A 13,080-nucleotide genomic window follows, 5' to 3' on the forward strand; every position below is an offset into this window, starting at 1 on the left:
TGGGTGCTTTCTCTGCCTCTCTGAGCTAGCAGGTTTTCACCCCAGCATCTGATTCCCAGTCTTTACAGATAAAATTAAATGATTGAGATTTTTGTTAAAACAACAGGTGTTCTTGTTGGATATGTGTGCAACAAAAGCCTTCTTTCCGCTGCTGCTTGTAATGTGTTAAGCATCTGAAAAGGGACCCTCAAAGTCACTTTTTGGAAGGAAGATGATAACAGCAACACCACCCCAAGAATTAAAGGACATAATCTTTAATGACACAACAGTGTGACTATTCATGGTGTTCTTTTTATTCTGAGCACAATTTCTTGAATATGTACAGTTTTCATAAAACATTTGTCTATTTTCCTACAGCACTTGGGATTGAACCCGGAGACTTCACAAGACAGTCATGTACTCTACCACTGAACCACATTTCTAGCCTTGCATAAGCCCTATGTTCAGCACTGATTACATAAAATCATTCTTTTTTTATTTTTTTGTGACAGGGTTTCTCTGTCGCTTTGGAGCCTGTCCTGGAACTAGCTCTTGTAGACCAGGCTGGCCTCAAACTCACAAAGATCCACCTGCCTCTGCCTCCCGAGTGCTGGGATTAAATGCGTGCGCCACCACATAGATAAAGTAATCTTAACTGATGTTTTTACAATGTGTTTGAACTTCCCCCCGCCAAACCATCAGACAATGGATAATATTTGAGGAGTCACCCCCTAATTCTTTTAGTTTTGTTGTGAGCCTAGCCTTTAATGGCTGAGCCATCTCTCCAGCTCATAACCCCCTAATTCTTACTACCCAGGTGTTTGTGGAAGAAAGTCTGCAGTTGCTGCCACGCATCCACCTGGGCCATGGCATGAGGCTTGGGCTCCCCTCCAAAGATGATATTAGTACCCACCAGGACGTGCATGCCAGCCTTGTACAGCGGGAAGTAAGGGGGCTCAATATAGTGCCCCGCTTCTGGGTAGAGGATGACCTGGGGCTTCTCCTTCCCATGGGCCTGTAAGCGCTTGGAGATCTCATTGGCATAGAATTCGCTCTTCCAGTTGTGGTCATCCTGACCCACAAGGAACAGGAAGGTGGTGTCAGACCTTTCCACAGGGATGACGCTCTTCGTCTCTACCAAAGGGCTTTGAAGCCCTTCCACAACATCCAAGAGGCCATCTTTGGTCACTTTGATTTGATCTCTCAGATGAGACACTGGAGGGATAGTCTCATCCTTGTAGTTTATGGTGTTCCCAACAGCGACCGCAGAGCCATTGATAAACACAGCAGCTTTGATGCCCTTCAGGAAGGAGGCCATAGCAAGGCCAAGTTCACCCCCTTTGGAAATCCCAAGAATCCCAATTCCTGGACCTTTTACCTGAGAAAAATATTTAAAAAAGAGAGAGAGAGAGAGAGAGAGAGAGAGAGAGAGAGAGAGAGAGAATTAATCCAGGAACAGTATCAAACAGCGAGTAGGCCCAGTTGGAAAAGTACATGGACCACAGCCAACATCTGGAATCTATTTTTTTAAACCATTCTAGCAGGAATGAAGATTCCCTAAGAAGACACTGCACCTCTCCTTTTGGTCATTAGACTATTGAGACAATGGACCCCAAGAAACTAAGGAAAACAAACATTCCTGTTGGCTGACCTTTCATTTGACTCGAGCACCCATGTGCCCATCAGCCCTGCCACGCATCACTGGTGTTTGGCTTCCCCCATCTCCAGAGGACCACCTCACACCCTCTCCTACCTCCTCATCCTCTTGAGCCCCACATGCCCCACCTTCAGCTTTTCATACGGCAGTGAGAAAACAGAAGCCATCAGGAGGAATGTCTCATTTCCTCACTCCCCACTCTACCTATTCCCACGGCTGCTCGAGCTCTCAGACGTCCCACAGGGGCCACCTCTCCTTGGGTTTGGGATGCTGTCCACTGTCTTGCTCCAGGGTTGGCCTCCCACACTCACTTCCGGGCTTCTCTGCTCCTGACTTCTTTCTGCTGGTCCTCCAGGTCCTCTCTGCTCTGGGCCTCTCCTATGTCCTCACAGCCCTGTACCCTAGGCCATGCTAGTTATGACTCTGTTCTCTTCCAGGTTCCCTGCTAAACCTGTGGGAAGATGTCTGTTGTACTTTCCTTTCTTCCGGTCCCTACTCTGTGCCTTCTGGGCGCCATCCCACAAGGACTGCCCCTGTCCTGAATCCCAGGGGCCTCTGGGTTATAAGCCAATGGCTATTTGGCTGACCTCTCATAGAAAACAATCAATCAATCAATCAATAAATCACTTTCTCTTTCTTTCTCTTCTTTCTACCCCTCCCCTCTGGCAACAGTATCCTTGACCACTTTAAAATGTAACGCCCCACTAAAATACTAATAATTACATGATCAAATATGTTTTAATTACCGTACTATGAAATCTTTTAATTGTCAACTTAACATAATCTAGACATACCTGGGGAGGGAGTTAAATCAAGTAACCTAGGCTGGGTTGACCTATAGACATGTCTTTAAGGGGATCCTTTCTCTTTTTTATTTATATTTTATGTATGTGTGCTCTGCATGTAAACCTGCATGTTAGAAGAAGACATCAGATCCCATTATAAATGGTTTTGAACCACCATGTGGTTGCTGGGAATTGAACTCAGGACTTCAGGAAGAGTAGTCAGTACTCTTAACCCCTTAGCCATCTCCCTAGCCCCTTATGGGAATTTTTTAATTTCACTAACTGAGGTGGGAATACCTACCTTGAATGTAGGTGGCGCTATTTCTAAAACCAGACCCTAGGCTGTATAAAACTGGAAAAAAAAGAGCTGCGTATCAGCATGCGTGGATTCTTGGCTCTCTGATCCTGAAGATGAATGTGGTATGACCAGCATCTGCCCCTGTGACTTCCCTACCTTGATGGACTGTGAGTTAAAAGAAGCCTTTTCCCCATGAGTTGCTTTTGTTGTGGTATTTGTATGTTTAATCACTGCAAAAATAGATGAAACTAGGATATCTACTTATCAAAGGAGAAACAGAAGTGCCAAATTTGTGGAGTGCGAAATTGGCAAAAATCTGCTCTTAAACTTCTCTCTAGATGCAGCCCACCCTGGCTCCACTTCTCAAAAAGCGCCAACGCTTCCAGCCACTTCAAGTTCTGATTATAAAATTATAAAACAAGCCAGGATTAGCACCCAGCCTGTGCTGTGCTGAAGCTAGAAAGCTCAGCGCACCATGGTCTCCTGCTGCTGACTGTCAAGTTCACCCAGTGCTTCCATCTCTGCTCACACAAGGGTATGGGGACACAGGGACATGGGGGCACAGGGACATGGGGACACAGGCAGGAGAACCCTGCTGAGCACATCATTTGAATGAGCACTGGCTGGGGAGAGCCCTATTTTTCTATCCCTTTACTTGTAGCAAACCTAGAAATCTCAATGAGCTTGGGCTCTTTGTGAAATAGAGAGAGGCTGTCATCAGTTCACTCGCTCTGTGAAATCAAGTACATGATGAGGTATGACAGGGGCCAGTAAAATCTGAGAGAGATCTAACCTCAGGGTGACTAAGCAGGTAGTCCACAGCTTCTTCAAAGTACTCCATGTGCATGGCCTCCATGCTCTTGGGGAGGTCATCGTAGTTATAATAAGCCAGAGCCAAGACTGCAAAACCCCTCCCAGCCAGCAGACTTGCTCGATATTCCAGAAGGCCACCTCCAACTCCAAAAAGATCCACGATCCCAGGATAGGGCCCAGGTTCTGGGGAAGAAACAGAACTAAGCATTAGTAAGAAGTATTTAATAATCAACAGGTATTGAACTTTTCTTTGTAGTCTTGGCTACCTTGAACAAAAGGAATAATAGTCTGAGAGCTCACCTACCCTGTGCCAGCACCAACCATCCTGAACACTCCATGAGATGACCACACAAACACCACGGCTGGGTGTTATTGTTGTGTAACATGAGTTGAAGATGTGTTACATTTGTTTGTACTGTGGAACAATTGTTTAATGATACAAAGATGTGTTGCATTCTTTTATGTTGCATTTGTTTATCTTTGTGAAGATGTGTTACTCTGTCTGAAACACCTGATTGGTCTAATAGAGAGTTGGACAACCAATAACTAGGCAGGAGAAAGGATAGGTGGGCCTGGCATACAGATAGAATAAATAAAAGGAGAAAAAGAGAAGAGAGAGGAGTAAGAAAAGGAGGAAAGGAGGCCTCCAGGGGCAGCCACCAAGCTACACAGCAAGTCACCGAGTAAGAAGGAAAGGTATATAGAAAGGAAAAGCCCAGAGACAAAAGATAGATGGGAGAATTTAAGTTAAGAAAATCAGGCTAGAAACAAGTCAAACTAAGGCCAGGCATTACTTATTCCTAAGTAAGAATAAGACTTCATGCATTTATTTGGGAGGTAGCAGGATCCCCCAAAAGAGCAAAGAATAAAAATAAAACAAAACAAAAAACATTATGGTGCCAGTGCTGTGGAAACTCCTTCCACTCCTTCAGCCAATAGCCTTTAAGATACCAGCCCACTTGGGTGTGGTCTCTTATACTATAAATGCAGTTGTAAAGCCTGTGCTTGCTGTCTTGCTTATGGCTCTCGCTTCCAGCTGCTAGACTTTATTCCTGTTTCCTGCTCATGCAGAGGATTGTGATCTAGGACAGTGATCTGTAAGTCTCCCCTACATAAATGTATTAAATATAATTCTAAACTAGCTTGGGATTATTTTGTATCTTCTGCCATTATCTGTCACCCGAACATGGGAACCAGTTCACACTTTTTGGTATGGGCCCCGCCAGCTGCTTGGCGCATTGGGCACTGACTCTCCTACCTGTAGCTTGAGCTGGCCCTCAGATACAGCAGGTTGCTACTCAGCGCTCCCCAGCTCGCAACCCACACACTGCTGCCTGCAATCCCTGCAGTACACACAGTCTGCAACTAACATTGACAGAAAACTTTCGGTTTTCTCTTTAACCTGGGCCCCAACTCTTGGAATCGTTTGATCACGTTAATTTGTTCTTAATTTGTTAAACAAAGCATATATTTCAGTACCTAAGTAAGCAATACGTGCTGTTGCCTGCTGCCAGCTTCTCTCTGTCACATGGCTGCAACTGCACAGCAACAACAAAGAGACATTGGATAATAGAAAAACCTTCTGAATTAAATCAGTCTGTATATTTCAAAGATGTGCTGACCTCAAAATGGAAACCAGATAAGCTACACTGGGGAAGGGGTTTCACTCTTGTTTCCACAGGAGAAGAAAGGCTATGGATACCATCAAAATTGATAAAGATTTGGTTTGAAAAAGAGAACCTCTTGATGAAGAGAAATGATGGCTTATCCACAGAGGTGACAATCATACAGGTGGTAAGAAAACCTCATAAGGGTTGGGGCAGGTTCTGTTCTTGTCTTTGCAGGAAAATATTCATCTTCAAAGAGTGGAGAGACCTTGGACACCTAGATGCCTAAAGATAAAAAGATAACTATCCAGAAAGAATCAACAAGCAAAGAGAAATCTGCCTTATGATGCTGTATTATCTGCATGGTAAAATTTGATTATTTGGACATGTATACATCTCTACTTAAAAATAAGAGCTGGCTTAGGAGCTGGACAATGGAAGCAATTCTAGAAAGTCACATCCCCTCTCCTAACAAAGTTTGTCCTCACAGTTAGAGACACCATTTAGGGGTTGATTGTTACTCACATAGGGCTGGGGGGGGGTTGGAGTGGAAATTATGTAGGCCTAGAGATCTCAAAAATAAAATAAAAAAGGAAGATTGAATGGGATAATAGATAATTTAGTGTGAAATTATTTACACTAATAATAATAGTGAGTAATAGAGTAAATACGTGTGAGCTATTATTTATGGACAATTTACACTGGTATAGTTTCTTGTATATTGATACAAGTTCAAATTATATTTGTTATTTCTGTTTACAATATTTGTACACCAATGCAAAGCTATTTTGTCATATTGTATGAATGCATATTTCTACCTCTGTTTAAGACATTTTGGACATTGATACAATTTTAGGATATATTCATCATATTGCATTATATATTTTTACCTCTGATTAAGCTATTTATACATTGTTTACATTTTGATGTCATTGTCCTCCTTTACTGCACAGTTTTTTAAAGACTGTTCAATATTCTGATATAAAACCTTAATCTTTGATATATATATATATATGGGCATTAAGTATTATAGGTCAATAGTCATTCATGTTTGTTATACTTTTAGTCAGGCTAATTAGGTTCTTTGGATACATAGAGATTGTATTCTGCATAAATAAGTAACCTTCAACCACTTCAAAGATCTGTAGAACATGGCATTTAAATAACTCAGGATTCTGTTGATGTGAGATACAATTGCTCCTGGCAACACTGATCTATTCCCAAGAGAGTGTTGAGGACCAAAGACAGTCCACTTGGAGTTTGTCTTCTTCTCAGCATAACTGGCCTTTGGGCAAGGAACTGACCATGCCTCAACCACTGGTAAAGTGCACAATGTCCAGACTGAACAGCATACAAAAAAAAGTGTCAAATCTTGCCAAGACAGGGTAAGATGGTTTTGAAATTTTTCCTGCCTCTGAAAATGGTCTGTAAGTTACTCTAGGCCATAGACAAAGGTGATTGCTTCAACATTGCAAATGAGACTTTGGGTGATTGCTCAGGCAGCCAGTCATCTCTGTTATCCACTGCACATTTTGGAAGCTGCTTGCCTACTCAAGTAATATTATCTCTCTTCTCAGGCCTTTGATGGGGTTGAAGATTAGATAGTCGTAGTTACCATCCTCTTTTGATCTAGCCAAGCCGTTTCCAATACAAGACTTAGAGTCCTTAGGATAGAATGCTTATTAAAACATTTTAGCACATGTTCCTTGCTTAATATTGTTTATGCTGGTTGTAATTTTAATCTTATATTTAATATCTGTTCCTAGTGTATACAGTTTTGTATTGGGTTTGGAACTCTCTTATTTAAACAAAAGGGGGAGGTGCTGTGGGAGCTCCTTCCACTCCTTCAGACCACTGGGGCATGGTCTTTCATATTATAAATGCAGGTGTAAAGCTTGGGCTCACTCTTTTGCTTACGGCTCTCACTTCCGGCTGCTAGACTCTGTTCCTGTTTCCCGCTCGTGCAGAGGACTGTGATCTAGGACAGTGATCTGTGAGTCTCCCCTAAATAAATAACTCTTTATTATATGTAATCTGAACTAGTGTGGGATTATTTTGTATCTTCGGCCATCAGTGTAGCTATTGCCAGGGCCCTTAGAAACAACTTGTACCAGACTTTCTGTTATAACCATTTCCACCTTGGTGTGTGTGTGGAGGGGGCATTTCCCCTACTAGTCTGGCAGTTGTACCTGAAGGTAAATCTGTGCTTGGTCTAAAACACCAATCTCAGTTATTGTGAGTTATTGTGATGGGTGCTAAGAGGCTAGACTGTAATTGATCAGATGATCCTTCTCTAACAAAGGCAAGCAGGTTATTCAGCAAGTCCTCAGAGAGACATTCTTTTCAATCCTGCCTCCCCTGGTGCACAACATTGGACAAAGGCTTCTCTGGAGTGGTCTTTTCTTGCCTACTTTCAATGTAGGCTAAGCTGGGAACATAAAGACCACGGGGAGCATGAGGCAGAGCCAGTGCAACCACAGAGGTCAGGACAGCTCAGCATTTAGCAGAGCAGGTTGTGAAACCACTAACGCAGGTGGCTGCTCTCACCCCTCGGCAGTTCTGTGTGTTGGTGTGTGCCCAGCACCTGGCACCCAGCTCCTGAATGGATACTGCAACTTCTAAGCAGCTGGCAAGTGTGTCAGCCTGGAGCTCCATCCTCTGGCAAGGGGCAGGCTTCCTGAGTTGTCATGGCAGCCGCCGCTGTGCTGGGGAGGGTTCAGGCAGCTGGCTGAAGAAGCAGCCAAATGATTTAAGAGTAGCCAGGGAAAGAATCAGAAATGTGGAAATAGAGAGATAGCAAGAGAGAGTAGTGAGCCGAGACTAAAGAAGAACAAAAGCTGGGGGGTGGGGGGGCGCATTGCTGGTCCCCAGAATATTCCAGGATTCCAGAAAGTTGTCAAGCTACAGAGGTTCAGGGTCTTGCACCTCTTGCACCTCAGGATGTAACATTGGCCTTGGCCTGATACCCAAGGCCTGCAGGACTGTGACACTGGAGGATGCCACTAATGGTTGCTCCTGCTTCTCACTTCTGTGGCTCCTTGCTGCTAACACTAGGGGCAATGACCAGCGACTGGAGAGCTTGTCTCCCTATGATTTCATTTGGGTTGAGCACAGAAGCTGAGGGACGATTATTTTGACTTCTAGAAATGTGCCTCTATTCATTCATCAGCTTCATTATTGGTAGGTGGGGGCATCTGGACTATTTCCAAGCAACAAGCTTTCAGTACACATGTGCATACAATGGTAGAATTGCATATTGATCTACCTAGTTAAAAAGCAATTGCTTCCCAGAATAGCTGGATGCACACCCCCCACTCTCTCTAGTTATGTACTGAGTGACCCTTCCTCCAAGCGTTTAACAAGAGTTGGAATGTTAGGCTTTGAAAGCTTTGTTACTCTTGAAGCTATGCTATATAGTTCGCCGTTTTATTTTGCATTTCGTCAGTTACTAAAGAGGCTAAGTCAGCATCATTTTATGTATGACTATGCAATGATCTCAGCTTGTCAGTCTAACTGCTAGTTGACAGAAATCTTAACCTAGTGTGGGAATGGAAAGAAAACCAGCAGAAGCCAGAAATATCCCTTGACCAGTCAGTGGTGGTCCACATCTTTAATCCTAGCATTCAGGAGACAGAGGGAGGTGGGTCTCTGAGTTTAAGGCCAGCCTGGTTTACAGAGCGAGTTCCAGGACAGGGAAACCCTGTATTGGAAAACAGAAGAGGAGGAGAAGAAGGAGGATGAAGAAGAGGAAGGAGGAAGAAAGGAAGGAAGGAAAGAAGGAAGGAAGGAAGGAAGAAAAGAAACATTCCTTGTTTTGAAAAGGACTTGACCAGACTAGCCTGAGCTCCAAAGTTCAAGACAGCCTTTTGCTTTGGTGTCCCAACCTGCTGTGCTCTAACGCACAGCTCAAAACAAATTTAACATTTAAAATATATTTAAAGATGGCAATTTTTTATTTTTTATTTTTATTTATTTATTTATGTGTGTATTTATTTATTTATTTATTTATTTATTTATTTATTTATTTATTGAGACAGGGCTTATCTGTGTAGCCTGGCTGTCCTGGAACACACTCTGTAGACCAGGTTGGCCTCAAACTTAAAAACGGGTCTGCCTCTGCTTGTCAAGTGCTGGGATTAAAGGAGTGTGCCACCTCAGCCCCGTTTATTATCACTAGTTTTAATTTTATATTACAAGTGTCCTGTTCTTTTCCTTAAAAAGTCTTTTAACTTAGCAGCAGAATAAAGGACCAGCTTCAGAGAAACAGCATCATCATAACAGGCCCCTTCCAGCTGGGTCCAGTCTCCTTTCCTCTGAGTCCCAAGTCATTGGGAGCTACCTTTTTCTTCACTTAAAATCACAGAGGAACTTTGAGCAAGGGAAGGTGGAGGGCTGCTCACCTGGAGGCAGGAAGAGCGTGGCGCGCACACGACCCTCGCGCACGGGCACGCGCCGCACCCCGGGAGCCATGAAGTGACGCTCGTGCACCGCCCGCGCCAGCAGCCGCCCGCCATCGGGCTCGTGGCCGTCCAGCACCTCCAGCTCCACCACGAAGGGCGTCTGCACGTCGCGCTTGATCAAGCGCCAGAAGGGCCGATCGGGCTCCATGGCCCAGAGCAGCCCCATGGGCTCGAGCCCCGCGAAGCTGCCGCCCAGCGCGGGCGCGCGCGCCAGGTCCAGCTCGCCGTGGGGGTCGGCGCGGTAGCGCGCGTGGGCGCGGAAGAGGGCGCCTTTCTCGTCGCGCAGGGCGGCGCGTAGCGTGACGGGCTGATCGGGGGCCAGGCCGCGCACGGCGATGCTCAGCGGCTCGTCCCAGCAGCTGCGGCCCGCGGGCTCCAAGCTCAGCGTCGCCATCATCTCGAGCTGGACGAGTTGGAGCGGGTGGACTGAACTCCTGGAGTTGTAGTCGCGGGCGGGACGACTCGGTCCACTCCCATTGGTTGGCCTCGGACACATCCTCCAATCTCTGAGGCTTCTTTGTGCAAATTCAAGATTCCCGATAGAAAAGGAGAATGTTTGGTAAGAACAAAGACTCGCCTGGAAATCCAAAGGGTGTCTTAAGTCAAAGCACAATGACAGTCAAGCTGAAAAGATTAGAAGCTGCAGCTCCACATTGAAATTCAGGTGGTTCCCTCAAGAAACATGCATGGCCCAGTTTCCTCTTAACCCCTAGTCTCTGACCAAGAATTTCCCTCGAAATTTCCAGTTCAGCTCAGTGTTTATGGAGTTCGACTGTTGTTAAATATTGAGGACCTTTAGAAAGGCACAGTTTTCCCGATGTATTTCCCTTATCTGAAAGGCATAGTAGGGCTAGTAAATAAGAAGGGGATGCGCTGCTGGTAGCCTGGGTTTCACTTGGGGAAGGGGCGTTGTGTCTCGTGTCATCATGTCTCCCCTCCCCATCCCTCTCTTCCCTCCCCGCACCACACACGCATACATATCTAGCTGCTATCCATGTCAAGTTGGATTTCCACCACTAGGGTTCTTTCAGTCTGAGTTCTGTCCCGAAGCAAGTGGTCCATACAAATGTGGCAACAGGAGGAAGTTTCACAAAGGGATTACAGTCTTTCACAAAAGCGTGGGAAGGTTTGGGAGCAAAAGGATACAACGGTGTTTGGTACAAAACTGTGGTCCCCCACCTAAAGGGAAGATGGCTGCCTGACAGGAGCTGCAGCTCTCTGAGCCAGAGTCAAGGGACCTTGGATGGTACGCAGACGCGGGTAGATGGGATACTTTGATTCCTTTCTTCTTTTGTTGACTTGTCGCCAGTGCCTCTGCTTGGCTGAACATCACAGCCAGTGCGCGCGTGTGTGTGTGTGTGTGTGTGTGTGTGTGTGTGTGTGCGCGCGCGCTCCCTCCTGCAGCTCAGTTCTGCATAGCAGTAGAGTGGGCAGCATGGAAAGCAAGGATATGCAGGTGGAAGGTATCCAACAGAAGCTCAATAAATACTTGCAAACTGAGAAAGTTTTTCCATGGACCTCAAGTTCAGGTTTTACTGACCTTTCTCCCCATTCCTGCTAATGAAGCAACTGCTGCTGGGTATTTGAAATACCTGTTCCTAAGTGACAGTGGCCTTTCATTCTGTGACAGCTCAGCTTGAAATAAAAATCAAAAATCAAAAACAAACAAACAAAAAAACCTTGCCTGGCTTCCCCAACTCCCAACATAGATCTTAAAATGTGCGAGCAGAATGGAGAAAGCAGCTTCCCTTCCCTTCCCATGATGCCCCAGATGATTCTCTAAAGCATGAGGATGTAGAACTCTAAAATAACTCTGAGGCCTCTCAGCCTTAGTGCTTTTTCCTCTCCCCTGGGAACCAGGAATCTAACAATTACCCACATACGTACTGAAATGTTGAAAACTTTCCATCTTCCTGAGTCTTTGTGAATGTTCTCCAGATAGAACTCATTTATTGAAATTGGGGCAAGATAACCCTTAAGATGTTGACCCAGTTCCTGATGTTTTGACTCAGTCCCTGGATAGGGGTCAAAGTAACCCTCAAATGCTTCCTCTTACCTCACCTGATCTGGCAACCGCCTTCCAGTCCAGGCTCAGACCAATTGTTAATAGCCCTTTGAATAAGCCAATCCCAATAGTTGGAAAACAACCCCCGAGTTTCCACCCCTTGTTTCTATGGCTTTTTGCTTTAAAAGTAGCCTGTACCAGCTATTCAGGGTCCTTGGCTTGAAGGCTGAGTGACCCTGTCGTGACAGAATTAAAATCCTCATGCTTTTACATCAACTGCGGTGTGAGAGTGTTTTCTTGGGGCGACTCCTCCATAATTGAACTCTAGAGTCCAACAAGGTAAAAGAAAACAAGGGAGAGGCCTGGGACTGGCTACTGAAAGCAGCTTCATGGGAAGGTTCCCTTCCTCAAAGCTGGGAAATGCAGCTGCTTTGCAGTCCCAGTGTCGGGAGTACAATATCTATGAAGAATTTAGCTGCCACTCAAAGTTCTCTGTGCCCATGACAGATCAGAAAATTCTATGGGATATGAAAATTCTAGGGTAGTTCACTGACTGGAGGTAGCTGTCCTCACTACCCAAATGGATGACACACTGTGTCCAGAATTAAACCGAAGCATTGTTTTCTGTCCCCTATGCAGTTGGATTTCACGAGAAAGAAAACATTCTTTGCTTGACCTAACCCTGAAGTTCTCTATTTCAGATTAAGGAAACTCCCTGACAGATTTCCCTCTGAAATCTCCCGAATTTGTCCATAATTGACACAGAGTTCAATGAGTTCAGTATGGAAATGTTGAAGTATAGAAATTGTGGCATCTGGGTCAGCGTCATCCCTACCCTGAACTGGGTTTCAGACACTTGTTTATACCTTACTTGGGCAGTATGGTAAATATGAAGAGATGTGAAACATCTCCTTATCTCTCTTTATCTTTCTCTGCCTCCAGTCCTGCAGACATAACCTTGAACCTCCTGATCCCACATCCCATGCCCTGGGATTACAGAGAATCCCTGTACTTGTACCTGGCAGCGAGTGAAAATGTTTTGAGGCTAAACTATAAGGTCAAACACTGACTGCCAAGAGAGGCAAACTGCTGTAGAAAACCGTAAGGAGACCAGAAAGAGCACGCTGGTAGGAGCAATAGCAGACGTGAGATTGAAACTGTAGGAATCTATCTTTTAGACAAGTATCTACCTTAGGTACTGCTCCACCAGCCGACATGTCTGCGTCTATGCCAGCTCCATGCTGTTTTGTTACTGCGACTCCACAGTGTGTCCATTTTTTTTTTAAAAAAAATACATCTTATGTGTTTGGGTGGTTTTTTTGTTTGGCTGATTTTTCCCTGTGTGTGACTGCTTTGCCTGCATTTATATCTGTGCACTACATGCATGTCTGGTGTCCAAGGACACCAGAAGAAAGCGTTGGATTTTCCACAACTAGAGTGACAGATGGTTATGAGCTGCCTGGTGGGTGCTGGGGT

General features: G+C 45.0%; 1 protein-coding gene across 1 annotated transcript; it reads right to left on the reverse strand.

The window, feature by feature from the left end:
* Window positions 1–271: 271 nt before the first annotated feature.
* On the reverse strand, window positions 272–10,110 carry LOC125409951 (acyl-coenzyme A thioesterase 1). Its single transcript, XM_087911665.1, has 3 exons — window positions 9,540–10,110; window positions 3,513–3,715; window positions 272–1,357 (listed from the first exon to the last, which is right to left on the reverse strand). Exons 1-3 carry the CDS (start codon window positions 10,093–10,095, stop codon window positions 779–781), a joined length of 1,338 nt encoding a protein of 445 aa, XP_087767791.1. The 5' UTR covers window positions 10,096–10,110; the 3' UTR covers window positions 272–778.
* Window positions 10,111–13,080: the final 2,970 nt, after the last annotated feature.

Source organism: Myodes glareolus, chromosome 11, assembly GCF_982192425.1.
Source record: "Myodes glareolus chromosome 11, mMyoGla1.1, whole genome shotgun sequence".
NCBI classification, from domain to species: domain Eukaryota; kingdom Metazoa; phylum Chordata; class Mammalia; order Rodentia; family Cricetidae; genus Myodes; species Myodes glareolus.